This window comes from Salvia miltiorrhiza, chromosome 8, assembly GCF_028751815.1.
Source record: "Salvia miltiorrhiza cultivar Shanhuang (shh) chromosome 8, IMPLAD_Smil_shh, whole genome shotgun sequence".
NCBI lineage: Eukaryota > Viridiplantae > Streptophyta > Magnoliopsida > Lamiales > Lamiaceae > Salvia > Salvia miltiorrhiza.
In genome coordinates this window covers 13856137-13883743 of record NC_080394.1, presented here as the reverse complement: position 1 = coordinate 13883743, position 27607 = coordinate 13856137, and the positions used below count along the sequence as shown (strand labels likewise).

The window sequence follows — 27607 nt, the reverse complement described above, 5'->3', positions numbered from 1 at the left end:
TGCCCCCACTGACCATTTAGTTTGGGCATCATCTTCTAATTTGGGATATGAGTTTTTTTGTGAATATTGTAGCTGTAAATAGAACCACTCTCTGTTTGGAAATAACGTTTATTTTTTTTAAGATACAAAACAAGAAAATAAAAATGAAAAAATACTGATTCTTCAAGGAATTGATCCCAACTCCTAAGACATCAATTAATAGTAATTTTATAGTCAAATTATCTTAATTTTTTTATTACGTAGTACAATATTAGTGTTTTTATATTTGGGTTAATTGCCTATAAATACACAAACTATACCCAAATTTTGGTTTTTAACCAAATCTATTTTTTTGGTAAAAAAATACATAAACTTTTAATTTTTTGAAATTTAACATGACCCCAAAAGTTCATTGGCCAATAACTTGATTGACTAAATTCTGATGGCCAATCTGAAGGTACAGTTGGAAAGCTATTGACGTTGTCTTTCTAATGATACTTATATTGTTGGGTTTTGGTAACCGGAAGTGGTCGGAAAAAAAAATAGAGTTTCATGACCTCGACTTTCATGCCATTTTTTTACCACCTCCGGTTATTAAAACCCAACAATATAAGTATCATTAGAACGATAACATTAAGAGCTTTCTAACGGTACCTTTGGATTGCCCATCAGAATTCAGACAATCAATTTATTAGCCGACAAACTTTCGGCTCCGGTCAAATTCCAAAAATATAAAAGTTTATGCATTTTTTGACCAAAAAAATAGATTTGGTCAAAAACCAAAATTTGAGTATAGTTATTAACCCTTTATATTTTTAATACTTTTTATATATTATTATGTTGATATGTATATAGGAATTTTACATCGTCATACAATATCATTTAATTGCATTGGAATGCTATTTTTCTTTTTAACGATTAATCGTATAAAAAAATTAATAATATGGATAGATAGGATATCATGCTATAAATCCTACAAAATTAATTATGTCATATATGGACGCAAGTCAGAAAACAAAATTGTGTTATGGACGCAAGTCAAAAAAATATTACTATTATTATTATTATTATTATAGAAACCAATATATTTCACTATTTAAATAAAAATATGTCAATATATCCAAAGATAAATATATACATATTAGGTAATAATTAATTAGTAAAACGTAGTATAATTAGTTTAATCTATATAAGTAAATAATCTTTAACTATTAAGGAAAAGAGATTTATAACCATGTATTTGAAATCTAAAGTTTAAATTTCTTTCCATAAAATTCGTCCAAGGCTAAAAATGTCAAAATATATTTTAGGTAATGATAATTTACTAAAATGTCCTATTATGTTTATACATAGTATGTATGAATAGATTTATCCTATTTTTTATTCGTTCTGTTTTGAGTTGGATTAGTAACGACTTTTCGAAAGATTAAGAAAATCAATAAAATTAGTTCTCGATTGCAAACTAATTTTGGGAGTCTTTGATTTACATATATATAGAGCTGCTTAAGTTGAGGCTTCCTCCTTTTATCATTTTCCATATTCGTTCATCATAGTCAGGTGAAAATTGGTAATGTTATAGTGTACTTGTCTATCAATTTTTTTTAAATTTCAAATTTTAGTTAAATAGATTTGAACGTGAACTTTTAAATAAATGGGATCATATGTGAAATTATCTCACAGGTTAAGATTCCAAAAGAAATATATCATATTCACATTTAAATTTGTGTATATTATATAGAATGTAAATTTTCGCTTCATGAGAGAATGGATTTTTTTTGTTTTTTTTTTTTTTTGTTAAGAAGATATATTTTTAAAATAATAGGAAGAAATAAATCTTTGAAGATCGTGTGACACTCATATTGAACATTAAGACCTTTAGCCTAAATTATTCTACCATTAGATTAAAACACGTACGATTGATCGAAACTTTAAAGATTTTATATGATATTACAGTCTTGAATATCTCTATAATGCAAGTAATTTTATCATTTTTCCTTTTTAGTTATTTGTGCAAATTCCTACTCAAAAAGATAAAATGCCCCGAATCGGGATTGCTGTCTCCAAATTATTGCATTAGGAATTGTGGTTGTAGTGATCTTCTTTTCGTAATCAAGAACTAATTTATTGATTTTCTTAATCTTACAAAAACTCGCTGTTATTTTTATTAGCAAAATTGAGGAAAACCATTATTGAATATCAATTAGGTTTCATATTTTGCGGGTCTTGCAAAATGATTTATTTGCGCTCGCATAAAAATAGCTTCTGGGCTTCAGATTACAAAGGAAGCCTTAATTCTTTCCTCGTCGGCCCAGCATTTATCAACAAATAAAATCGTTTCGAATCCAACTCAAAACGAAAAGAAGTAAAAATTAAAAATAAAGAACAAACATTATTTCTAAACAAAGAGTGATTCTTTATTTACAGCTACAATATTGCTACCTAACACAATTGAATCTCCATATTCACAAAAAACTCATATACCTAAATAGAAGATGATGCCAAGTTACATGGTTAGTGGGTGCATGTCTCAAGTCAAACATAAAAATTTGGAAAATTATAATTGTGAGTAATTGCGAAGTTCAAAACATAATTTTCCATATTAGGACTCTACAATAACAAAAAGAAGCCGATTATCAAAACTTTCTAGTAACTGGTCAACTATATACTTATTCGGTAACAACAAAAAAGGCCAAAAAAAATAAAAATAGAACAAAAATCTCAACCAAACACCGAAAACATTCATAATTTTGGAATCCTGAGATTCAGATAGCCACTTGCATAATTTCAGAAAACCTTAAACACGTAAGATCATAAACCTTACACAATTTCACAAAATTTCGTAGCAAAAGAGCTGAAACAAACAAGTAAAGTTTTACACGACGAATATAGCAAAGTGCACCTTGAAGCACTAACATGGTCGTAGCATTCTTGATACAACAGATGTGGAGACAGTATTTATTTGAATTACAGTAGAATCACAAACATGAAGAGTAGTTCCACTTAGCAAATCAATACATTCGTCTTCACCGATTTATACGTACGCGATGTATTGAAGCAAGAATAAGTCAAGATAACAATTCAAGAAACAAAGATTTAGGTTTTCATCGGAAACTGACCAGTGATGTCGTCGTATCCGCAGATCGAATTCGAAGAAGCCATATCGACCAAGGACTCCAATGAGATGATGCCATAATATACGCGTAACAAGTGAAGGATATAAGAGACATGAGCAGCTGCTGTGTTTCCATAGTTTGGCCTCAAACAAAGCTGAAATGAGCTATATATATGGTAGACTGTTACTTCTTCTTCCCACTGCCAATCGTCAACAGCTCGAAGCTACGGAGAGTTTCATCCCGGGTGCCTCTTGCGGCAGCACGAGTGAAAGAAGAGGATTTGGACTCAAATCCAGGTTGTAATCTTTGAGTGGTTGATATTCGACCACTGCCCGAGCCAAGCCGGCTATGACGATTGTCACTGGGTTCACCGGAGGAGCTGGGCCTGCTGCTTGACACGACTGCCCTCTTTGAGCTGCTGCCGGTCCGAGAAAGCCGACCTCTTTCGGAATCTATTTTCTGGAAAATCAACAAGAAAGATTCTGTTGTGAAGACTTTGGACCTCAAATAAAGCATAATTAAGAAAAGACTTCAGGCAATTTTAGCGCACCACGTCTTTAGATGGTGGTACTTCATCAGATCTGTTTCTCGAATTATCTCCATGCAAGCCTGCACTAGAACCATTCCTTCTGCCAAATGCCTCCATCGCACCGGATAATCTGTCCCGAATCTCGTGCTTCACTACACGACACATGTATTCGACATTCATTAGCCGTTGACAACACAAGGAGAATTCAAACACAAGTTCCAAGTTCTTTCTTTTTATGCACCAGCAGCTAACCTAAATAGATTCTTGTTTTGGGAGGTACAATGGGAGGGGGATTAAAGGCGAGAAATAAAGACTATTGTTTCACATCTTTAGATATCAAACTATCAACCAAAAAGAAAATTCTTAAAACTTTCTTGGTTCGTTTTCTTTTTTGCAGCTGTAATCATAACCATCTCTTCTTACCTGGTGTCTTCTCAACTCTTTCTGCAGGCTGTCCTAGGTTTAAAGGGACCTTTCCTGTTGGCTGCTGATAAAGAAAATATAAAAAATAAAATAAAAAAGGGGTAAGATATACATCTTATATTAAACTAAAGTAATATTAATAAAAGACCAAGTGAAAACTAACCCTTGTTTTAGAACTGGAGCCGACTTGTGGATACTTCAGTATTGTCCAATCAAATACATAATCAAATTGATAACCTGAGATAATGATATGAAATAAATTTCTGATATTAAAATGATAAAAGTAAAGTTTATGAAAACATAGCATAAAAGCAACTGTGAACATTCCTATACAAATGTACCTTCTCGAATAAAGAGGTCTCGGAAAAGTCTCTTCAAGTAAGAATAATCAGGCTTGTCTTCAAATCGCAATGACCGACAATAATGGAAATATGAAATGAACTCTGATGGATAAGATTTACAAAGCACCTGTCCACAAATGCACAAATAATTTCATATCATCCACCATGTTACACCTGTAAGTAACAATGCAAAGGAGAGGAGGAAAACACCAAGATAGTCATGTTGCATTTTGCATTGCCATGATCATCATAATGTAAGACACGATAAATTTAATATAGATCAAGTCATACTTCTACTGGAGTAAGCATCTTTTTCTCACTGATTCTGTCATACTTCTGCTTTTTTGTGCCAGCTTTTAATCCCTGCCAAGGAAGGCTGAAACGAAGAACATTTAGGAAGCAAATTAAGCCTGAGGGAGTTCCACAAACTAGAAAATCTTTTACTGACTATGAAAAACAAATAATATATGGATAAAAACTTTAAACCCAACCTTCCTCTTAGAAAGTACATAAGGACGTAGCCAAGAGATTCTAAATCATCCCTTCTGCTTTGTTCTGTAATAAGAGATCACAAACATAATTTAACCAAACCAAGAAGATGCCGACAAAAATTTCTGAGACAGAAGGATGAGAAAGTAAAGGTTATCTTCAGTCTGCTAGTAAGTAGTAACAAACAAGAGGGTCACTCACCAACTCCAAGATGGGTGTTAACACTAGCATAACGAGCTGTGCCAGTGAGATTCTTGTTTTCCCTGTAAATAAGAACAAAATGAGGAAATATTCTATGAGAAAAGAAACAGTACATTTCATTTTCACATTTAAAGACATGTGAAACAAAATAGATATAAAGCAGTATGTACTCACAACAGTTAAAATTCACATTATATGCGCAAAATTATTATTTCAGTTATATAGTATGCACCAACTGAACTCTTGAGATGTCCGGAGGTAAAATAAATAGTACCACAGAGAAGATTTCAAGTTCCAAATCAATCAAATCAAAAGCATTGTACTATTATCTCTAATCGGTATCCTTGCGCACCATGCATTGCATAATCTACCAGCTTTGAAGCTACTGTTTGAAAATTGAATCCCATAAAAATATACCAATTTAAGTCAAATGCACTAGTACAAGAAGTTATACATTGAAACTAGTAACATAGTAAATAAGGTTTGCTAGAAAGAGGAACATGGTGATAAATAAATATTAAATACAAAGATTTACAACTCATATGGAACTTTCAACTCTTTACACCAGCAACTATATATGTCTAATAGTTATTTTCAACTATTCATAATTGTTTGGGGGGAAGGGGTGGTGGGGATGAAAGAGGTCAATCACAAAGGAGGTTTATTGGCGAGATAACAACTTTGTTGAACTAGTAATAATACCTGTAAGGTATATGCTTGTGAGTTTGTAGATCTCGGTATTTCTTAGCAAGTCCATAGTCAATGATGTACACCTGTCACAAAGATAAACAAAGTTGAGTTGCTCTAGGTTGAAGACAAAAGAATTCATGTCTTTCCACCAACAACTTGGAGGATGAACCAAACAGTTGCGATCAGGTTTCCAATCATCACCAATTGAATGGAAATGGCTACATGAACCAATATATCATAGAGAACAACAACTAACTAAACAAAGTTGAGTATCCCTTACCCATAATGTGCTTGGCAACAGAACACCTAGTTCAAATCAGAAACAAGATTATTTTACCCATTATGTGCTTCACTGATGACTCATTCCAATTTTCCCAAGCCATGTTATGAAGGATCACGTATGGGTTTCAAACAAAGTAGGACTTAGAGCGTTTAATTTGTAAGAAGTTCAGTATTATAAATTCAATCCGAAGGTTCCACCCATTTATCAGGTATCAGAAAGAAACATCAAACATAAATTGGAGAGTCCATATAGGTAGATGGGATGGGATAATGATTTCAAAGAAACTAAAAGATAGCATTCAATTTTAACTTCTAACCAACAATTTATTACACCTTCCAGCATATTTTTATCAAAAGCCAAAATAAGATTTTGGTTTAAGGAGAAGAGCAAAAATGTGCTCAAGCTTGCCAACACTTTATTTGTTCAATCACTCAGCACATATATACTTGGTTTTCAAAAGCGCGCTTAAGCCCCAAAAAGCGCTCGCTTTTGGTGAAGCGCAGGTCTGCGCTTTTTTCTGAGCAAAGCGCACCTACCTACAGGAAGCGCGGTGAGGCGCACAAAAGCCCACCGAAGTGCGCCTAGGCGAGAAGCTCCAAAGCGCGGGCTTTTAGTATTTTAGGGTTAGGTTTTTAAATTTTAAAAAAATTACGTTTTAGTTTCATTAAAACAAATCGTGCCTCCCCCCTTCTCCCATCCCTCTCGCGACCCTCACCTGTACTGCCCACCGTCCAGCGCCGCCTCCAGCCATCAGCCGCCATTGCCAGCCTTTTTTTGTTCTGTTTTTTTAATTCTTGTTTTTAGTTTCAGTTTTTTGTTCTGTTTTTTTTTTTAATTATTGTTTTTAGTTTCAGTTTTTATAAATGATTTTTTAGTATCAGTTTTTGTTCAGTTTTTTCTTCCGTTTCTTTTTTCCTTTTTTTGTTCAGTTTTTTAATTTGAGTTTTTAGTAGCAGAATTTTTAAAAATGAATGTTCATTGTTGGGGAACTATAGCAGAATTAAGTATTTGTGTGTTTAAGTATTTGTGTTTTTTGGTATAAAATATATTAGAATTTTTTAGGTTTTAGCGCGTCTCGCCTACGAAAAGCCCGCGCTTTCACCAAAAGCCCAGCGCCTAGGCCCCAGGGCAGTTTGCGCTTCGCACTTTTTTAAACCAAGCATATATATTACTACATCTCTGCAAAGTTCAAGAAACATAAGAGAGACCAATTAGGTGTCCATAATAAGACATCCCAGATCCATCATGGCCTTGATCTAAGCCCTTTACCAGCCATTTAGAATATTGCCTCCAAAACATGTATATCCATTTGTAACCTTTTGCTTAGTAAATCATTACCTATGTCGAGCATAACTCAATCTCTTGCACAGGATAAAACTTCAATAAAAAATAAAATAAATCATTATATGTATCATACTATGCCATGTGGATAAGAATCAGACTAGTATAAGATAAGTATGAACAGCATGCCGTTCCAACAAATATGTCCAGTCCATATTTAAGTGATTCAACAGATGGTGTAAATACAATTTCACAGGGAAGTGACATCAAATGCTGAAGATATTAACATCTAGGAGCATCAAAAAGGAGCAAGCATGGACTATTTTGACAGAAAAGTTATGACCTGGGAACAAAAGCAAAGTTACCTACCTGGTTGGCTTTGCGTCCCAAACCCATTAAGAAGTTATCAGGCTTTATATCACGATGAAGAAAACCTCTAGAGTGCATGTATTCAACTCTATTTATCTACATATGAAAAAAGGCAGTCCGTAAACAGAAAACAAGAAACAAATTAACAATGTAGTTAATATTGATATAAAGGCAGACTTACTAATTGATCAGCTAGCATAAGAACTGTTTTCAATGAGAACTTCCTGTTGCAGTAGTTAAACAAATCCTCCAAGCTTGGCCCAAGAAGGTCTATAGCCATGGCATTGTACTCTCCTTCAACTCCAAACCATTTAAGGTGGGGAATCCCAGCTTCAGGAGAGAAACAAGGACACCAATTAGCGATACATCTACGCAATATCAGAAAAGAAAAAATCTCAGACTTTTCAAATGCAGATACTCACTTCCCCCCTGAAGAAGCATGTACAACTTTGATTCATAGTGAAGCTGGGGGTGCTTAGTCTTAACAGATTCCTGAAGAGGAGAAAAAAAATTCCTTCACAAGATCAGAATACTGCACATTAAATAGAAACTCAACTATTCCAATTTGAAGTGCAACATGACTTATTCTGGCTCAAAACTAAACATCAAAACCATTACACAATTGAAGATACGGGGCAAATACATAGATCGACTAGTCAATCGACAGGATTAAAAAGATAAGATAGGCCGCACAACTTAGTCATTATTCCCCTTAACAATCTCAGTCCAAAAGAAATTTACAGTTTGACAGAAAACTACTACTCACCAGCTTCACAGCAACTTCTTCTCCCGTTTGTATATTTACTCCTGAATGAATGAAAACAATGCATAATTCTTTTCAAAGCGTACTCCAAAACGACAGAAATTATCATGTAATAATCATAAAAAAGAATACCCAAGTAAAGCTCTCCAAAAGATCCGCTGCCAATCTTTCTTCCCAGCTTAAACTTCCCTCCGATGACATGATCCATACTTGATTTTTAGAAATTAACCCAAAATTCTCCCAGAAAATCAATATAAAAAAATGAATCTCCTTTTATTTCACGATGCACAGTTTAATGGTATCAAGATATTTGGATAAATCCCTAATACACAATCAAAATCCCAATTTGAGCTGACACCCTTCAGATCCTATCAAAGTAAACGATACAAAATGGTACCCAGAACAAATACCCTAATTGAAAATACAGAAGCTTTTCCAAAGTCGATATATCACATAAAACCCAAAAATATACATACACTGTGTATAGGGGAAAAAAAAAATCAAATCTCCGCTACTTGAAAGTTAGAAAACAACAGGGACTGAATTAATAGCTAAGATACCGCTGCAAAAAGGGAAACTACACAAATTTGGACACGCAAAGTCAACATCTGGGACTTGGCAATCAAAACCCCAGAATTTCTTCTTCTTTCCGGAATTAAGAATCAATTGAGGAATGTTTTACAGAAGTGGGGAAGTATTTCAACAGCAAAATGTCGGATGTGGAAGGCGAGAAACTAAGAGAGAGAAAGAAGAATCTGAAGGAGACAAAAGTAGCGGTGAAAATTTTAGTTTATAGATTCTGGAAAAGATCCGTGTGAGAGAAGAACAGAGACAAGAATTGAAGAGCAAATTCAGACTGCTCTGATTGATAACATTTGTGGATATCTCATGAATGTCAGTTCAAGATATGGGTGTGTGTGTATATATACATATACATTTATATGTGTGTATCTGTGTGTCTGCAGTTTAATTTTCTCTTTTGCCCTTTTTCTTTCTCCCTTTAGTTTGTGATGTGCCTTAAAAAAAATTAATTTCAAAACCTAATTTGAAGGGTTATTTACTATGTTATCATGGATTACATTTACTACACTGTTTGGCAAATTAGGGTCACTTAGTTGTTTCAAACTCAATTAATTTGTCTTAATCATGATTGAGTTGTAAACACACCAACTTCTTATGTTTGTGTATATGGAAAAGAAAACTTGGAAAACATCATAGAGTGCCCTTGTAAGTTAAACAAATAAAACGTGCAAGTTTGTTATAGAGGTTTGTTACTATTGGATTAGGCTGCTAAAATATAAAATTATTTTAAGATTTAATTTAGAAATCATTTTTAGTTATTAGACCATAAAAATTTATAATGAATTCTTGATTTTGAAATTTCATAGGGATAAATTTCATAAAATTCATCATAATTTCATAAATTGTAATTCATATTTTAAAATAATTTTATAGTCTAACCACTCCCTATTACTCCCTCCGTCCATGAAGAGTATATAATAATTGTTTTATTTGGCGTTCACAAAAAGTGTACCATATTTCATTTTTAAGGATATGATCACACACCCTAATATTTTAACCTTACAAACACCTATTATTTACTAAAAAATCTATCATGACTTACACTCAATTCAACCATAATCACTCATTTCATTTCTATATAATAGTACTAGTTTTTTCCCAGACCAGATTTGATGAGTTGTAGTCAACCTGCATAAGAAAGAAGTTTTGTCGTCCAACAATCAATCCTTCTCAGAATCTTCTGAATTAATGACTGACATTGAGCAATAGTCAGCTTCTTTGAGGATAGAGGTACACCGAGATTCTTAACTAAAATTTTATTTAAATGTAAATTAAATAAGATTTTTCTTAAGAGTAAATAAGACTATTCCAACTTAAGGATTAGAGCATTTTTGCCTATTAACATTTTTTTGTTAAGAGTGAATAAAACTTTTCTTAATATCAAATATGACTTTAAGAGTTTTTTTTCCCCTACAAATAAGACTTTTGTTATTAAATGCAAACAAGACTTATTATAAAATTAAATAAGACCTTTTATTTGTAAATAAGACTCTTGTTTGTGTAAATAATATTTGTCAGAATATCAAATAAGACTTTTTTTAATAGCAAATAAGACTTTTAAAACTTTGTACTCGCAAATAAAACTTTTACTTGAATGTAATAATATATTCATAAAATCAAATAAGACTTTCTATAAAATTAATTAAATAACACTTTGCAAGAGCAAAAAATGCTTTTCATTGGTAAATGAAACTTTTGATTAAATGTGAATAATACTTTTTATAAAATTAAATAAAACTTTTCTTAAGAGTAAATAAAAGTTTTTATTAAGTATAAATAAGACATTTTTTAAATAATAAATACTCCCTCCGTTCCATTACAAATGTCTCATTACTTTTGGACACGAAGATTAAGAAATGTTTAGAATGTAGATAAAATGAGTTGGTGAAAATTATTTAAATATAATGTATAAAGAGGGAATATATTGCCAAAAATGAATGAGACATTTGTAGTGGGACATTCCATTATGAAAAATGGAATATTTGTAATGGGACGAAGGGGATAAGATTTTATTCGGAGAGACTTTTCATATATTTAAATACGAATTTAAAATAAGAGATTATGAGTTCAATCCTCAATATAAACATTTGTTCTCATATGTGCCTCAAATTTAATTATGTTTCTTGAATTAAAATCTAAACAAATTTCTTATTATCGCACTAGGTGCAAGGCGAATTTATAAATTACATTATCAGAATTCTTTGATGAGAAAGCGCACGGAAATCGGAATCTTCTCGTGAATTACTAATTTATTTCTCATTGGTTTTATTTGCGGACACATGTCGATATATACTTATTTCTACGTTTTGTCTATTTTGAGAATTAGTATATACTATTTCTAAGTCCATGTTAGTTGCGGAAGCGGGAAGCGTAATCTCCACTCCATTACCGATCACATAATAGCTAGTATTAAACTTTAACAATAATATCCATACATGTAAATGTCACAACAAATATTTCATTGTCAATCAATAACAAAAAAAAGTATATAAGATTTTTTAATTCTCATTAGAAGATACAGTGGTCGAGAAAAATAGCAAACAACAAATAAGATTGTGACAATACCATCTTACGATAATTGAATAAAATAAATGAAAATATATAGGTACACGCTGACCACATACATGACCCAAATATTGTCCATTTACATATCATTTCAAGATAAAAACAAAGTAAATACGCCAAATCGAGTTGGAAAGAAAAAAAAAAAAAAATTCTCATTAACATTGTCATTCTATCCTATCAGCAGTTATGCAACACATGGATTGTATAAGTAAATCAAAGAAATAAGTGAATTCAAGAATTGTTTCTTGTCACTTGCTGCATTTGAAAGCTTTTCAAACACAAGCTCCACCTCTCTCAACCACAAAACATTTCTCAGCATAGAAATCTTCAACACTGAAACTTAAAAGTGTGATTGAGCATCACGAAATTCTCCTAATTCAACACGACTCTGCAATGGCGAAAAACAATCTTGAAATCGGCCAACATCTCTGTGCAAGATCTTATCTTTTGCTCCTCATCCACGTCGTGGTGTTCGTGTCTGGCACGTCCCTTCCATACTGCAGCGCCTTGTCAATCTTGGGATGATAACCATGGGAAGCTCGTTCTTACATAACCTCAACCCAGCTGCAAGCTTCTTCCTTCTTCACCCCTTTCTTTCTCATGGCTCTTCTCAACTTTGCAGCCTCTTTCCACCTCCCCACATCAACATAAACATTGGATAACAGAACATAAGCATTAACCGATTTAGGATCAATTGTGAGCACTTCTTTGGCAACCCTTTCAGCCAGTTCCACATTCTTGTGGACTCGACAAGCAGACAACAAACTCAACCAAATCGCCTCTGTTGGTTTGATATGCATCTTGTAGATGAACTCGTAAGCTTCATCCAATCTCCCTGCACGGCCAAGAAGATCCGAGACTGCAGCATAGTGCTCTAAACCCGGTGCAATAGCATAAGCCCGAGTCATCCTCTTAAAATACATCTGAGCTTCATCCACCAATCCGCCGTGACTACAACCCGTCAAAACAGCAAGGAAAGAACCAGAGTTAGGCTTCACCCCCTCCGTCTCCATCTTCTCAAAGAAAGAAATGGCATCACGGGCATGCCCGTTCAATGCATATGCCATGACCATGGCTGTCCACGACACCGTGTCTTGAAACTCCATCTTGTCGAAAATCCACCTTGCAGCTGCTATTTTACCACATTTTGCATACATGTCCATCACGGAGCTAGCAACGAAGATGTTATCATCAAAGCCCCGCCTAATGATGCAGCCGTGGAGCTCTCTACCCAAACATAGTGTCGCGAGATGGCCACAGGCCGGCATGATACTTGAAAACGAAAAAGCCACGGGCTCAATTCCAGCCTTCAACATCTCCCTAAAATATCTCAATCCATCATCAAAACTTCCATTCTGGACACACACTGCTATCATGGAATTCCAAGAAACTCTGTCCTTTTGAGGAGATAAACTGAATACCTTGTATGAATCTTCCAACTGCATACAATTTGCATACATATCAATCAAACTACTACCAATGAACACATCTTTGTCATAACCATGCCTAACTGCATACCCATGAATCTCTTTCCCCTTCATCACATCTACGTACTTTGCAAAGATCGGTAGGATAGTAGATAAAGTGTAAGAATCGGGCTTTAAATTCCCCCTCCCCATATCCTTCAATGTCAACAAAGCTTCCTCATACATCCCATTCTGCACATGTCCTCCCATCACCGTGTTCCAAGAGACAACATCTCTAACTGGCATTGTTTCGAAAACTTTCCCCACACTGTTCTTTCTCCTCTCTAATACACTATCAACAACTACAATCTCCTCATCACCGCAATCAACATTACTTCTCACATTATCGTTAAAAATCACATTCTGATCAACAATCATCAACTCATTACTAGCATTTTCATTAGAAGAGTCGAGTTTTTCATCAGTCCCTCCAAACATCCCTTTACAATCTTGCATATACCTAGCTGAACTCACAGTCCTATTCAAAGAATTGTAAAATTCAAATGACCCTTTTGGTTCAGAACAACCATCAAACACGTTGCGTGCGTTCAAAGGCTCCAACTTTACATACATACTCATGAGTGCATTGCCCGTAAAAAGATCCGAATCTAACCCGACCCTGATCACGCAGCCATGGACCGCCTCACCAAACCTCAAATCCCCCAAATGGGCGCACGTTTTCAGCAGAGAAGGGAACACGTTCCTATCCGGGAATTTCCCAGCAGCCCTCATTTTCTTGAAGAAAGCTATGGATTCTTGGAAATTTCCGTTGGAAGCGCAGCATCTGATGATTGATTTCCACGCCTTACTCGGCGGCGGATAGCGGAAAGTGTTGAAGAGAGAGAGGCAGTCTCGTAAGAGGTTGAAGTTGGCGTAAACCGAGAGAATGATAGCAGCGGATTTAGCAAAAAGAATGGCATTTCCTTGACGTTTGACGACTTGGGCATGGAGCTGTTTCGCTTGGGAGCTGCTTTTGATGACGGAAGGGTTGCCCAAAATGGTTCCGACGGCGGTTTTCATCGGATTTTTAACCAAAGAAAAATCACACCCACTTCAGACAACTGACTGAATTGGATGCCATGTTTTCAGTCCTAGCTGATTTCCTTATTACAAATAGTGTCATGCATTCTCCTATTTATAGATGTAGCTTTCACAAATCACAATACAATTGTGGTTGCTTATAATAAAAATTAATACTCCGTCCGTCCACCAAAAGATATGCCACTTTACTTTCAGCACGAGTTTTAATAAAAATTGAGTAAAGTTGGTAGTCCACCAAAAGATATATCACTTTACTTTCCGCACGAATTTTAATAAAATTTGAGATAAGGGTGAGTTTGAGTAAAGTTTTTTGGTATATCACTTTACTTTCCGCACGAATTTTAATAAAATTTGAGATAAGGGTGAGTTTGAGTAAAGTTGGTAGTGGGATAAGGGTCTCACTTTAAATGTGAGTGGAGTTGTGTGGACCCTACTACTAAAAATGGATGTGGCATATTTTTTGTGGACGGACGAAAAAGAAAATTGTGGCATATCTTTGGTGGACGGAGGGAGTAACATTTTTTAGTGGAAAAAATTTCAAGCTCGTGCATCCTCAAGTTTTTTTTCTCGAGTAGTGCACGGTGTTTGGTTTATTGCTTACTTTATTTTTGTCGATTTATAGACTTGTGTGTATGTCACTCTAGTCTATAAGAAAGAGAACAAGATTGAATTATTGAGATCGCAATTCCTCGCAACAACAGCCATGAAATACTCCAACATTTACACACAAGTGAACAAAAACTCGAAAAAGTAGCAATCTTTGCTTGAAAAAACCAAGCATTGTGTTAAGAGGTAGTAAGAGTAGCAGTCAACTACAGCGTGAATGAGTCGAGCACAAGTGCCCAAATCTGGAAACTGCATAAGGAGGCTAATAATCGTGAAAGGCATGGCTGAGAGTCTCTGAGAACATCCGAGTGCAGTTTTCAGCTTTCACCAGCCACAACGATCTCAGGAGGCATTTCAATCATCTTCTCTCTCGGGAGGAAGCCCACACGGCAAAAGCATTTTCTGCACAGACGTTGGGAATTCACAAAATATTACAAACTTTGATACGAAAACCAGCCACAAACAATCTCCAAGAATATAAAAAAGAATACATGAAGTACTATGATGTTCTAAACGTCACCGCAAGCAAATCTGCTCGCTCGGGAGATTTAAGCATTAAAATCCATCTCCCGATAACCTTTACCAGAAAATTAGGGTGTTTAATAGGCAGGTGATATGGTTGTCTTGTTCAGTTAGGACTAGGAGTAATTCAAATGAGACTTCACTAATGAAAAATCTGGGTACTTTCATTTTTTGGGAAAAAGAAACAAATCTTAAATTATAATAAGAACCTATTTGCTCTTATTAAAGCTGAACAATTCCAAAAAATGAACACAAAGTAACAGCAATATTCAAGATCCCCAAGTTACAAATCTAGTCTAACTTTTAGACCTACATGGAAATAAAATTTGATTGCTGCAAGACCTGAGAACTTCACAGTACTTCACACCCACTGCTAGCACTAAGACGAGATTGTCTTCACATTCAAGATTGGAACAATACACGCATAAAGGGGAAAGAGGGGGTGGGGGGGGGGGGAGAGGGGACAACAAACGGAGGTGGTAGTGGCAGTCCAAATGCCCGATTATGCATGTGGTGCACTTGGATTGTGGGTGGCTTCAAAATTAGCTGGATTGGTGTTTAAATGCAACGCTCAAGGGGAAGGGGGACATAAACAGAGGGTCCAAGGGAGGCAAGATGCTTCTTCAAAGAAATGATCCCTGAATCAGTTATAATGCATACAATCATTCTTTAAAAGTGAGTTATTAAATCCTCAATCGGGCTCCGGTGGGCCCTAAAACAACTGCACCAATATCATAACTGAACCAACCACCCAATTAATAGTTTCAGGGCGTGTTTGTTAGGGGTTACAAGGGGGTATTAGCTTATTTATCTCCCCTAATTGCATGTTTGATAGGCAACATAAGTTATAGCCTCGGCCCGCAAGAAAATCGAGGCCCGCTGTAATTCTACTGTTACACTTAGAAAATCCATCCCGCACCTCCCCCAAGTTAAATTATACCATTTTGTACAGTAACAAATATTAACTTTTTGTTGACAAATTTATCCTCATCATCAACCCAACTTCAAAAAACTTCAAAAAGCGAATACTCTCTCTGTGAATTATATTTGTGAATTATATTTGTGTTCTTCGCAATTGGAAGAACGGATCTTCTTCTTCTTCGCAACTAGCCATCGACGACCAGCTACCATCGTCGCCGCTATATACCTCCATCCCCAACAGAAAAACGTTGTGGCCCACGAAGAAATCGAGAGCGTCCATTGATGACCAAAAATCAAGATCCAGAAGTCGACAACTAGAAACGCAAAATCGAGCCGCCACCCGTGAAGGAATGATTTCTTGTGGCTAAATTAAAGCGGCGATAACAATTGAAGCGGCGATAATTAGAGAATTGATTAAAAAAAACATGAATTGATTGGAAGAAATTGGTTTTGGGAAATAGTTTGTGGGGATCTTGTTGAGAGAACTGGTTTTTGTGAGTTTGGGATTGGCAATTGGAGTTGGAGCCACGACGGTGATTTTATTGTGAAGAAAAAAGGGCGGAGAAGTTTGTGGCGTGGGCGGTGAGGCCGAGGGATTGGAAGTGGGAGTGGACGTAGAGGGCGGTGGAGAGGGAGAGAGGGGTGCCGGCGAGGTGGGGGCGGAGGGTCAGGTGGCGGAGGTAGGCGGAGACGGTGTAGTTGCTGGCAGAGGAGAGGAATACGTTGGCGGCGGTGAGAGAGGAGAGGGAGGGGAGAAGAGGGTGGTGGTGGAGGGTGTAGAGGGCGAGGAGAGAGAGAGTGAAGAGGTGGGGGTTAACATGGTAATTTCAAAGGATAGTCATCCCTTTCGACTTATATCTGGAATGCCATCAAACACCCAAAACAAGATATACATATATTATTAACTTTATATCAAACAAATGATTAGTTAATTAAACTCACAGCAACTAGATTAATTATCCAGATATAATTAATACCTAGATATTTAGTGGACTCAAGCAAACGGGCCCTCAGTGGTACCAGTAACCCGAACCAAAAAACCATTTACCTGAAACCAGTCACCAGAACTGACTTTGGTTTGGACAGGTCAGTGGCTGGAGTCAAATATCAACTTTACAAGAAACTACTCCCACATATGCTAGCATAATTGGAAAGACACTCAACCAGAATGATGCAGGAAACCATTTAGCATATAATTGTGTGAAAAAAAAAAAAAGATATTCAGATATAATGCCAATTTCTTAGAAATGTCATACCAAAATCTCCTAACACAGAGACCACATAAGTAAAATCTTCATCTCTTCTTTGATTAATTGTTAAGAATAAAACCAATCAAACATACCATGATGCCATCTGTGACATAATTCATTCATTCCTATTCATGTACAGTGACAACTTGAAGCTAAAACAATTCAAAATGTAACGAGCAACTCATCTTCTTCAGAAACCTTCCAAATTGAAACAAAATATATGTACTAGGCTACTACCACTACCCTGAAGTATTTGCAAAACATTGTAAATTTTGACCCGAAAACCTAACTCAAAGCTGAAAGGGCCAAATATGAAAAAGAGTGCACCAACCGACTCACATCTCATTGAGGCATTTTCAGAGTCAAATCAGTTACACATTTACCATCCAAATTCCATAAAAGAAACAGCCCCCACCAACTCCAAATCCACGAAATAGAGAAATTAAAGGGGGAAATAAAAAGAAATTTAGAAAACTCAACACCCACAAAATTCAAGTACCTTATCTTCACCAGATGACTAGACATGCTCCAAACACACACACACACACACACAAAAAAAGCGTACAGAAGGCATACCTGCATGAAATTGTAGCGCTCTCTCCCAATGGATTCATTTTCAGCGACGGCAAAGTAGGCCAGAATCGGATAATGCCCGACGTACGAGGCGTAGCTATCTCGGTGGATATTCACCGCCCATTCACTACAAGAGAAGCAATTTCCCCAAAATTCCCAACATTAGATAAAAAACAAAGAGTTGGTTCATCGAAAGCAATCGAACAAATAAGAACTCTTTCCTCAGTTTTAGCTTAGGTACTTACAATCGAGTCAAGTCGGCGTGCCCTGTACCGACATATTTAGCCTGCAAATGCTCGAGCTGCGAGTTTATATTAAACCTGTCGCTCGCCTGCACCGGTCAGAGCCACAAAAATTGGATTCCATCAGATTTTAATAATGGTGAGCTTCAAAGAAAGTGATTGGAGATAATAATTGTGGAAAGAAGGAGAGACAGAGAAAAAAAAAAAACTAGGGTTTCAGTAAGGAATTTAATTGATTTACCTGCATATTGAACAGTCAGAATGAGCTGAAGAAGAAATGAGCGGTATATGGTCGAGTGTTTATAGTGTAGAATAGTAAGCGTGTAACTGATAACTGAAATAGCGACTCTTGTAAACGCTGAGAATATCTCTAGACTCTAGCAGTCTCTCTCACCCTCTTGTTTTATTAAAAAAATAAAAATATCCAAATTAATACTATTTGCTTTACTCTTTTTTCCTTTTATCTTTCTTTTTCTAAATTGGTGAATACTACTATGGAAACTTTTTTATAAATTAATAATCTTAGGGTCGTGAAAAATTATACTCCAGAGATACGAATATTTTTTGAATTTAACATACATAATTGTAGATGATGTTAATATTTACAAATAAATTTTACTCCATAACGTTTCTATATATTGATATTAAAATGTTTTGTGTATATCTAATTACAATACTAACATTTAAAGCATCTTAACATTTAGTCCATGTTAACATATTTTCAATCTTTTATTACAATACTTACAAAATTGTTATCGGAAAATGCAAATTTCCTAATTACATTCAATTTATTCTTTTATTCATCTCTTTCAGAAGTTACAGGGGGAAAAAAAATAAAAAAATCAAACTTTAATTTTTATGTAATTTGCAAATTTAAATTCTTGATAACAAATTTTAAGGTATTAGAATTTAAAAACTATATTAGCAATGTAAAAGAAATACGGTGACACTAACTAAATTTAGACGGTGCATACTCATAAATAGGGAATGAGATTCATTGTATCACATTTTATGTCTTACTTTCAATTTTATTTATTTTTTTATATATATTTTTTCTTTAATTTTAACTTTGTATGTTTTAATTTAATCTTGTAATTATTAACTAGGGTTTATTCTATCAATCTAGGATATATATAATTAATTTTTTATCATTTAATTTCAATTTTGTTAACAAATAATAGGTTTATGAATTCAAAGTCATGGTATATATATATATATATATTTTAATTTTTCGATATAATTAAATTTTATTTTTTAAAATAATAGATATAACCATGGAGCATAGTGACACATGGGACACTGGATCTCATCCCCATAAGTAGTGAATGATGTGTCGATCATTTTATAATATAATCACACAATTATCTAAAACTCGAGGAGGTACTACTATGAACAACAATGCGGCAAACAACGCTTCATTTTTTTTCTCTCAAAATTGTAGTTTGTTCAAATTGATCCTATGAACAATGAATTAGTTTCTACAGCTTGAAAATTCAAAAAGAATTACATCATCCTTTGTGAGAAGCAGTAAAGAGAGATATGTACAATGAGGGTATGATTTACACAAGCTGTTGCTGAATCAAGAAAATATAGCTGGAAAACTGCCATCGTCATGGATACTTACAGTTCAAGCACACACGAAGAAGGAAGGCAACCCAAATGAACCCATCCAGAAATGCTTTACACCACGTGTTTAGTCTGGTGCTATCGAGCCCTATATATCGCATTGTTTTGGGGTATCTGATTTGGAAGGTAGCAGGTTTAGGAAACTTCCATTTGAAGATTGAGTGGATTCTGAGTCCGACTCCTCACCTGTTATGATTAAAAAGAAAATGTAAGGGCAGCCTAACCTCGTGTTTCCTAGTTATTTTGTACTCACGATATCCATAAACTAGCTGAGAAGGGAAGAGGATCGTACTGAAAAGGGACTTCACAGTAGGTCTCTTAGGCTTGGTGTTCTTCTTCTTCAGTTCAACTGGTAGTAACACCAAGGCGCATTGAACCAGTCAGTACTCGTTAAGTTCAAGACAGAAAAATAAAAAGAAGCCAAATTTGGATGCTGGGCTAGACCAGAGACAGTTGCTATATTCATAACTTATTACATGTGGAGACAGATATACATTGCTAATTCGGACAAAGCAAGCATAAAATAAGATAACACTTACCCATTCCTGGGACTTCATGATCATTCACGATTTCAAAGTTCTTGTAGGTGTATCCCATGAAGTTCACGTCCTTAGATGAAAGCATCTGTGCAATAAAGAAATACTTATCACTTATCAGATCTAATTGCAGTATAAGAAACTTATGCAGCAACAAAATGACTAGCTTCACTTGATCGCTTTCCCAAACAAATACCTTCTCTCTCTTTTCATGATATTGCATATTTCAAGTCATGGTACAACAAATATGAGAAACAGGCTCAATCTTCATTAAGCTTGTTAAACTATTGTTCAAAGGCATATCTTCAGTAATGTGTATTATGTTATTGCAACAAACACTCATATATGAACACCCAAGAACACATTGCTATACGAGGATTTTATAACCCATACCACAATCACAAGACAACATAACACAAACAAAATACCATGCTCTATTGAGTCCAAACCAGGCTTTCAGTGAAAATTTAAGATTGCAGGTCACAATGAGAACAGTGGTAGAAAAGGTTAGTAGCAGCATGCACCCACCTTCCTCCAGGGGCCTGATTTTGCTGCTGAAGGGACTTGACTGTCAGCCTGCAAAAGACCAATAACATAAGGGTGAAAAAACCTGAAAGCGAAAAGCAAGAGAGATAAGTCTAAACTGGAAAAGGGGAAAAACCTCTTCAAACTTTTCAAAGTTTTGGGTATCCAGTTCACCATTAACTTCAGGAATGAATGCAGCAGTCATTTGATATAATTTATCCCACTCAGTGCCTTTGAACCATGGGTGAGCCTGAAAAGATGGTAAAGCACATAAATTGATGGTTTGTTACTAACAGCATTTCAGAATATTTAAAACAGACACAAAGCAGAGCACCTTGATTTCGTCAGCACCTCTTGTACCAAGCCTTTGCTCTACATTACACAAGAGTTTACAAATAAGATCTTTAGCTTCTGGCGATAGTTTCGCCTCTTCCGGAAATTTCAAATGAGTTCTCCAGTTAACTATCTGTGTAAAGATTAAGGCAAGAATTAAGAAGAGTACTGACCTTAGTAATGCTAAAATCTGTTACCTTATTAATGAAAAATGGTAATCGTAATGTAATGTTTAACGATCAAGTAATAAGTAAAAGAGCCAACAAGAAAGCTGCATCTAGAACAAAAAAGTAAATAAAAAAGAATCATCTATTACCTTCCTACAGGTAGACATGGGCTCATCAGAATAAAATGGTGGATACCCAACAAGCATCTCATACATGATTGCCCCCAGAGACCACCTAATTAGTAGGGATGTGGTGTGGACAGTCTGAATCAGAAATATCACCAAATCTTTTCTCAAATGAAAACAAGAACATTGAGAAACACATACCAATCACACTCCATTGCATATCCTTTTTTCAGCAGAACTTCTGGAGCAATATAATCAGGTGTACCAACAGTTGAATAGGCCTACAACATAAATAAAGAGGATATAAACTTATTGCATGTTGTCCTTACAACCGCCAGCATTCTTCTAAGAAAGAATGTAATCTCATATAACAGTACTTTGCCTAAATAATCATCATGGCACAATTTCAAGTGTTGATACACTAGGATATTATAATGCACTAGGAAAATATAAGTCCCTCTAAGCCATATATACACACACACATGTATATATATGTACTTGAATTCATCCTTGTCCGCATGTTTATGTTCCAACACCTTGTAAGAAAACATTACAAGTATGCTTATGTAGCCACAGAAAAACAAAATTGATTCCTGATTCCCATTGTCCTATCAATGACCCAGCATTACATATGTGAAGAAAAGACATGTGTTTCCTTTTTCTTTTTCTTTAAGACATGTGTTTCCTTTTTCTTTTTCCTTTTTTTCCGTTCATCTTCAATAATGAAGTTTACCAACTCTCGACATATCAGAATTTAAAGCTAAGAATTAATTAGGTCAGCAGTGTAAAATTAAGAATTTGAACAAGTTGGAAACCTACAAGCATCCTCCTGTTCCGCTGCCAGTGCTGCAGTTGCTCCTGTTGAGTGCGCTTAGGTGCTGCTGGACGCCCATCACTTTGAAGAGCCCCACTATAGTTGTTTCCTACAGTAAAATCCTTTTCTTGAATATTACTGCAATCCAGTGGTTTGCACAATCCAAAATCAGACAACTTCATGTGACCATTTTTATCAAGAAGCAAGTTATCAGGCTTGATATCCCTGAAAAATATAAAGAAAGAATTAAGATCTGATATCAATCTAAAATACTATAGGACTCCATTCTCATTGGGTAATCAGCAAGTAGGGCAACCTATGAATGTAATTGTGTTTGTGGATAGATTCAATTGCAAGAACTGTTTCTCCTACATAAAATTTGGCTTCATCTTCTGTTAATGTATCTTTACGCATCAGTAGAGTCATCACATCTCCACCAGGAAGGTATTCCATAATTAGATATAGATACTCTTCATCTTGGAAAGAACAATAAAGTTTGACAATGCAATTGCTGTCAACTTCCGCTAGTAAATTCCTTTCTGCTTTTACATGCTCAACCTAGACATGGAGAATGAGGAGGAATAAGGTTAACAGATAAACTTCACATAATTGTTCTTTTGTTTTGAATGAGAAATTAATTCTACCTGACCCCTACGAAGCATCTCTGATTTCTTAAGCTTTTTCATGGCATAAACATGGCCAGTTTTCTTCTCCCTGCAGATTCTAACCTGAAGTTGACAATGATTGTTTTAGAAAAGTTATAGGCACAAACATGGAAAAAGCTTAATGGGTAACATAGGAATCAGCATCAAATGCTAAGACAAACTACTGTCCTACGTTTTTCCATCCGTACAAGAACAAGAAAAATAAAATGCAACTAGTAACTGATCAATTTAAGATGTAATCAAAGTTGGCTTGTCTTAAACAAAATTCTCCTTCTCCACTCAAGGAATGGAATGCATGGGCCTCAACTGCAAGCAGGAGGCAAGTACTCCTTTTGATTGATGATTTTGCCTATGTCGAAATCATTAAGTATCAATGTTCAGAACAAGAATCAACAGAGATATTTACAAATGCCATTTTTCAGCCTTACATGAAAATAAGAGGTAAGACACTAAAAACAGGGTGCTGTATCAACAATATATCATATCATGGAAGTGATGTTATTCAGTATTAACACCCAAAAGAGAAACAATTGCATCAAATCCCAGGCGTGCAAGAGAGAGAAAGAGAGAACCTCCCCAAATGCACCCTTTCCAATCATGGTTAATGGCTCAAAATCATCAGCACCCATTTTATGCCTCTGAAGGCGCATATATTCTGTTTCCTTCTTCTCTAAGTACTTCAAAATGTTGTTTTGCTCTTCCGCAGAGACGTCAGCATCAGCTAGTTTCTTCTCAAGCATATTACGTCTAAAAGAAACCAGAAACTTGTAATTCAGTATTTGCACACGATGTAAGATAAATCAACAGGAATGGTGCTGTTCATAAAATAAAACAACATATGCAACCCCCAAAAAGGAGAGAAAGAGAAATTGCAAAAAATGAGAAGCAGCTTTGACATTAGTTTTAAAATGCTCAGAATGCAGACAAGAACCCAAAGGAAAAGCGGAATTGGGGATCTGGCCAGATGGAAGGAGAAGAAGCATAATCTTTCATACTAAGAAACTCCAGCATATATTTTGTATAGATTCTGTTAGATATCATGTCACTATGGAGAGTTACCTAATATTCTAAGGAGATGCATACCCAAGAACCAAACTGATTTTAGGTCTTACTGATTCCTTGTGAAAATCAAGCGCTGCAAATCTAGCTCCCAGTTATTCACTTTGAGCTTGAGGAGATTATTAGCCACCAAAACAACATTCTTTATTAATCTAGTATTCCTAACAAAAGGCGAAAGAAGATTGAACTCCAACTTCTGCTAATGTCTCAAATATAGAATGCTGAAGCTATTAAGAACTAATACAAGGAATTCTCCATCGGAAGACATAAAAATATATTATATAGAGGCTAACAAATGAAAATAGCAGAATTCTGACATGTATTTGAACCGAAACTTCATAAAGAGCTTTGTTTCGTAACATAACTCACTGTGCAAACTATTTTAACAAAATGTCTCCACTCATTCACAAGACATAAAAAAAAGGCAGTTCGTTCGATATGTGAAGGAAACAATTTCACATTCATACTCAATAACCAGCTTACAAAAAATTAAGGAGATGTGGCAGATGATATCAGATTCGTTTTGTCAAATGGAGGGCATTACTCCAAATGTAATCCCATATATATAATATAACTGGCACATATGACTTCTGACAAAATACTGAAAATAGCAATGTCAAGGAAGTTTGACATAAGAAAGTCTTATGCTATGTCTGTCGACGACATGAATCATGATGAGTAAACATAGCATGCAGGGGAAATATGTCTAAAATCCACAATAAAAGACAGAAAATTTGTCATACCGCTCCCTCCTTTCCTGCAAGCTCTTCATTTGTTCCTTGTAATGCTTTTCAATATACTGCTTGGCTGCAGCTGCCTTCTGTTTAGTTGCATTTGAAGGCGTTTCCTCATTCAATTGTGCCTTCAAACCTTCTTTTCCATTAGGCCTTGGCTCAGACTTCTTGTTTGAAGTCTTATGCTTCTCCTTTGAATGGAACTTCGCGCACCAACGCCTAGCAGCTTCCATCTACCTCGACTCCTCTTTTGTTGCCAAAACTCAGGTACAAATTCCCCGATACTATAATTTTAGTGTCTTAAATAATTTCCATCCTTCCACATCAAGCTTCCAGTACATTGGGAATGCTGCATAAAGCAGAGAATATAAGGTAATAGTAAATCAAGAAAGGTAGTCAATCTTCTTTCATGCCCAAGAAACCTCTTTTTGGTTGGTAGTAAATCCAAAGCTTCCATAACCTGACTCTAACTAATTCTTATACCATTTATAATACATCATCGCTGATCTCGTGTTGAATTGTCAGTCTTTTCATGATTGGCTAACAAACTTCTGCACTAACCTCCTACTTAGACTGCTCCAAATAAATCCAAATGCCGAAAATAGAATTTTATAACAATACAAACCGTAACCAAAAAAAAAGTCTAGAATTGAAAAAGTAAGAAACAACCAATTAAACTCATCCCTCGAATGGAGAAACAGAAAAAAAGGAAAAGGAAAAGCTATCAAATCAAATAGCATATCTACATAACATAAAAAAACAAAAGATATTTAAACTCCCTAAATGGGACAACATATTCCATTACTCCGTATAAAATCAAAATAGAAATGATCTTGAATTCTATTCGATAAGCCATAGTACAAAACCATCCAATAACAAGATTCTCAAAATGAAGCAAATACTTCTAGAAAAGCACCAAAATCGGATTTCTTGAGCAAAATTCAAACTCTAGCAGCACAATTGACCGTATCAAAGCGATCTACCAATAGCATTATCCCCAAAATCTCGTACCCAAAAGCGACGAAGCAGTTAAATCACTCACCTGCAAAAAAATTGAATCAGAAAGCTTGTAGAACTGCGTCAACCGTCCAATCAGCAGCTCGAATCCAGAAAGCAGCTGTAGATTAATGAGATATAAATACCACCATAAAAATTTAAAAGCTCTGGAGTCCAAGGAGGTAGCAATAAAAGAGCAGTGAATTCTCAAACCCTAGACTTTTCTGAGAAAGAGAAGTTAGTTAAAGAAGAGGCCTGTAATGGAGCTTTATGCTTTGGTGGCATCATTCGCCATTAAAAGTTGAAGAGAGAGAGATGGAGAGAGAGTTCTTTGTTTTTTAGTCAGTGATAAAACTTTTTTCTTTCTTCACAAATTGGGTATTTTGGGGAAAATGGAAATCTTTGTCAAATTGAGTCATATTTTTGCCTTTTTCATGTTAGTCTGTTTAGCACTAATTGAAGTTGTTGAGTCATAAATTTGTGGTATCTTTAACTGTAACGCCGTTGAATTTGTAGCGCGTTTTTCGGAAAAAACGCGTTTTCTTACAAAGATGCTTATTGCCAACTTTCCCCCCAAAATTCTCTATCTTTCGCACACATAAGTTATGTGACGCTGTATAGTTTTATCATTTGATTTTGGGATAATTGCACGTAATGCATCAATTTTGGTGAGAATTTATTTTTAATAATTTTAAAAAATTCAATAAAATACACGAATTTTAGTTATTATTTAAATTTATCTCCGTTAAATCCTAAAATGTTCAAAACTGCTCCCTCTTTTAAAATTGCACAAAAGTCCACTTTCAAATTTATGTGTACAAAAAAAAAATGCACTTTCTAATTTGTGTGTAAACTTTTTATAAATTACCTTTATGAACATGTTTTATTATAATTATAAAACCATGCTCTCGTCAAAAATGATATCGAAGCGGAATTTTATTGAGGTTTATAAAATATTTATTAAGTAATTAACCCTATGTGGGAAGAGACTCCAAAAAAATTATCTGAATAACTGTCCGAGATGCAATGCATACATGATTATTTTCCAAGAGATGGAGGGTAAGAGAGATAGTCTACGAGACAATCTTAAATTGTGTGAATGATGCTTTGAATGACATGTTTGCCGAGAAGAAGACTGAGAAAATATTCGTCAAATTACCATGAGTATTGAATATTATCAAGCCCATATTCTAGAAATTGCCGAGTTCCAAGCGGCAATAAGGTGAATCCAAGCAATTATCCATCTCTGGCAGACTGGCAGTTGTCCGGATCAATAATTTTTTTGGAGTCTCCTCCCACATTGAGTTAATTACTTAATATATTAAATATTTTATAAATGTTCAATAAAAGTCCGCCCTGATACCATTTTTGTGAGAGCAGCGTGAGATTTATAATTATAAGAGAACATGTTCATCAAGGTAATTTATTAAAATCATACACAAATTCAAAAGTAGACATTTTTATACACATAAATTTGGAAGTGGACTTTGTGCAATTTGTTTTGAAAGAGGTGGCAATTTTAAACATTCTAGAATTTAACGGAATCAAATTTGAACGACAACTAAAGTTCTTGTATTTTATTGAATTTTTCTAAGATTGTGTTAAAAATTGATTCTCGCCAAAGTTGGTGTATTTAAGTGCAATTATCCCTTTAAATTTTGTTTGAATTTTTTGAAGAAGATACGGAGATATTGTAGACCGTCGAAAATTGATGAATAAAATATTAGTACTCCCTCCGTCCCAAACGAAATGACCTATTTCTTTTCGGCACGGAGATTAAGAAATGTGTATAAAGTAG

General features: G+C 35.0%; 4 protein-coding genes across 7 annotated transcripts; all 4 read right to left on the bottom strand.

Moving 5' to 3' along the window:
- Window positions 1–2831: 2831 nt before the first annotated feature.
- Window positions 2832–9475, bottom strand: LOC131001211 (casein kinase 1-like protein 10). 2 transcript variants are annotated; one of them, XM_057927531.1, is made up of 14 exons: window positions 8594–9475; window positions 8465–8505; window positions 8121–8190; window positions 7880–8028; window positions 7699–7794; window positions 5778–5848; window positions 5076–5137; window positions 4877–4940; window positions 4677–4761; window positions 4386–4512; window positions 4208–4281; window positions 4045–4108; window positions 3643–3773; window positions 2832–3551 (listed from the first exon to the last, which is right to left on the bottom strand). In XM_057927531.1, the coding sequence occupies exons 1-14, from the start codon at window positions 8667–8669 to the stop codon at window positions 3276–3278; spliced, it is 1386 nt and encodes a 461-aa protein (XP_057783514.1). In that variant the 5' UTR covers window positions 8670–9475; the 3' UTR covers window positions 2832–3275. The 2 variants fall into 2 exon arrangements, with proteins under 2 accessions (XP_057783514.1, XP_057783515.1); XM_057927532.1 differs by having other exon boundaries at window positions 4045–4105; window positions 8594–9448.
- A 2121-nt stretch (window positions 9476–11596) lies between these two features.
- Window positions 11597–14219, bottom strand: LOC131001208 (putative pentatricopeptide repeat-containing protein At3g23330). Its single transcript, XM_057927525.1, has one exon. It carries the CDS (start codon window positions 14092–14094, stop codon window positions 12154–12156), a length of 1941 nt encoding a protein of 646 aa, XP_057783508.1. The 5' UTR covers window positions 14095–14219; the 3' UTR covers window positions 11597–12153.
- Window positions 14220–14761: 542 nt separating this feature from the next.
- Window positions 14762–18624, bottom strand: LOC131001210 (uncharacterized protein At4g14342). 2 transcript variants are annotated; one of them, XM_057927530.1, is made up of 4 exons: window positions 18471–18620; window positions 18233–18318; window positions 17991–18114; window positions 14762–15123 (listed from the first exon to the last, which is right to left on the bottom strand). In XM_057927530.1, exons 1-4 carry the CDS (start codon window positions 18474–18476, stop codon window positions 15076–15078), a joined length of 264 nt encoding a protein of 87 aa, XP_057783513.1. In that variant the 5' UTR covers window positions 18477–18620; the 3' UTR covers window positions 14762–15075. The 2 variants fall into 2 exon arrangements, with proteins under 2 accessions (XP_057783513.1, XP_057783511.1); XM_057927528.1 differs by lacking the exon at window positions 14762–15123 and having other exon boundaries at window positions 17524–18114; window positions 18471–18624.
- A 1004-nt stretch (window positions 18625–19628) lies between these two features.
- Window positions 19629–26255, bottom strand: LOC131001209 (uncharacterized). 2 transcript variants are annotated; one of them, XM_057927527.1, is made up of 14 exons: window positions 25856–26255; window positions 24823–25162; window positions 23593–23767; window positions 23000–23083; window positions 22672–22913; window positions 22361–22580; window positions 21743–21822; window positions 21566–21650; window positions 21251–21382; window positions 21053–21166; window positions 20920–20967; window positions 20395–20479; window positions 20148–20204; window positions 19629–20041 (listed from the first exon to the last, which is right to left on the bottom strand). In XM_057927527.1, the coding sequence occupies exons 2-14, from the start codon at window positions 25044–25046 to the stop codon at window positions 19944–19946; spliced, it is 1644 nt and encodes a 547-aa protein (XP_057783510.1). In that variant the 5' UTR covers window positions 25047–25162; window positions 25856–26255; the 3' UTR covers window positions 19629–19943. The 2 variants fall into 2 exon arrangements, with proteins under 2 accessions (XP_057783510.1, XP_057783509.1); XM_057927526.1 differs by having other exon boundaries at window positions 19629–20204.
- Window positions 26256–27607: the final 1352 nt, after the last annotated feature.

Coding starts and splice junctions, on each gene's coding strand:
- LOC131001211 (XM_057927531.1), bottom strand. CDS start 8,669: ATGGATCATGTCATCGGAGGGAAGTTTAAGCTGGGAAGAAAGATTGGC. Junction 3,774..4,044: donor AAGAGTTGAGAAGACACCAG/GTAAGAAGAGAT, acceptor TGTGTCGTGTAG/TGAAGCACGAGATTCGGGAC. Junction 3,552..3,642: donor TACCACCATCTAAAGACGTG/GTGCGCTAAAAT, acceptor TTGATTTTCCAG/AAAATAGATTCCGAAAGAGG.
- LOC131001208 (XM_057927525.1), bottom strand. CDS start 14,094: ATGAAAACCGCCGTCGGAACCATTTTGGGCAACCCTTCCGTCATCAAA.
- LOC131001210 (XM_057927528.1), bottom strand. Junction 18,115..18,232: donor CACGCCGACTTGACTCGATT/GTAAGTACCTAA, acceptor CTTCTCTTGTAG/TGAATGGGCGGTGAATATCC.
- LOC131001209 (XM_057927526.1), bottom strand. CDS start 25,046: ATGGAAGCTGCTAGGCGTTGGTGCGCGAAGTTCCATTCAAAGGAGAAG. Junction 21,823..22,360: donor AGCGGAACAGGAGGATGCTT/GTAGGTTTCCAA, acceptor TTTATGTTGTAG/GCCTATTCAACTGTTGGTAC. Junction 20,205..20,394: donor TCATGAAGTCCCAGGAATGG/GTAAGTGTTATC, acceptor TGTTACTACCAG/TTGAACTGAAGAAGAAGAAC.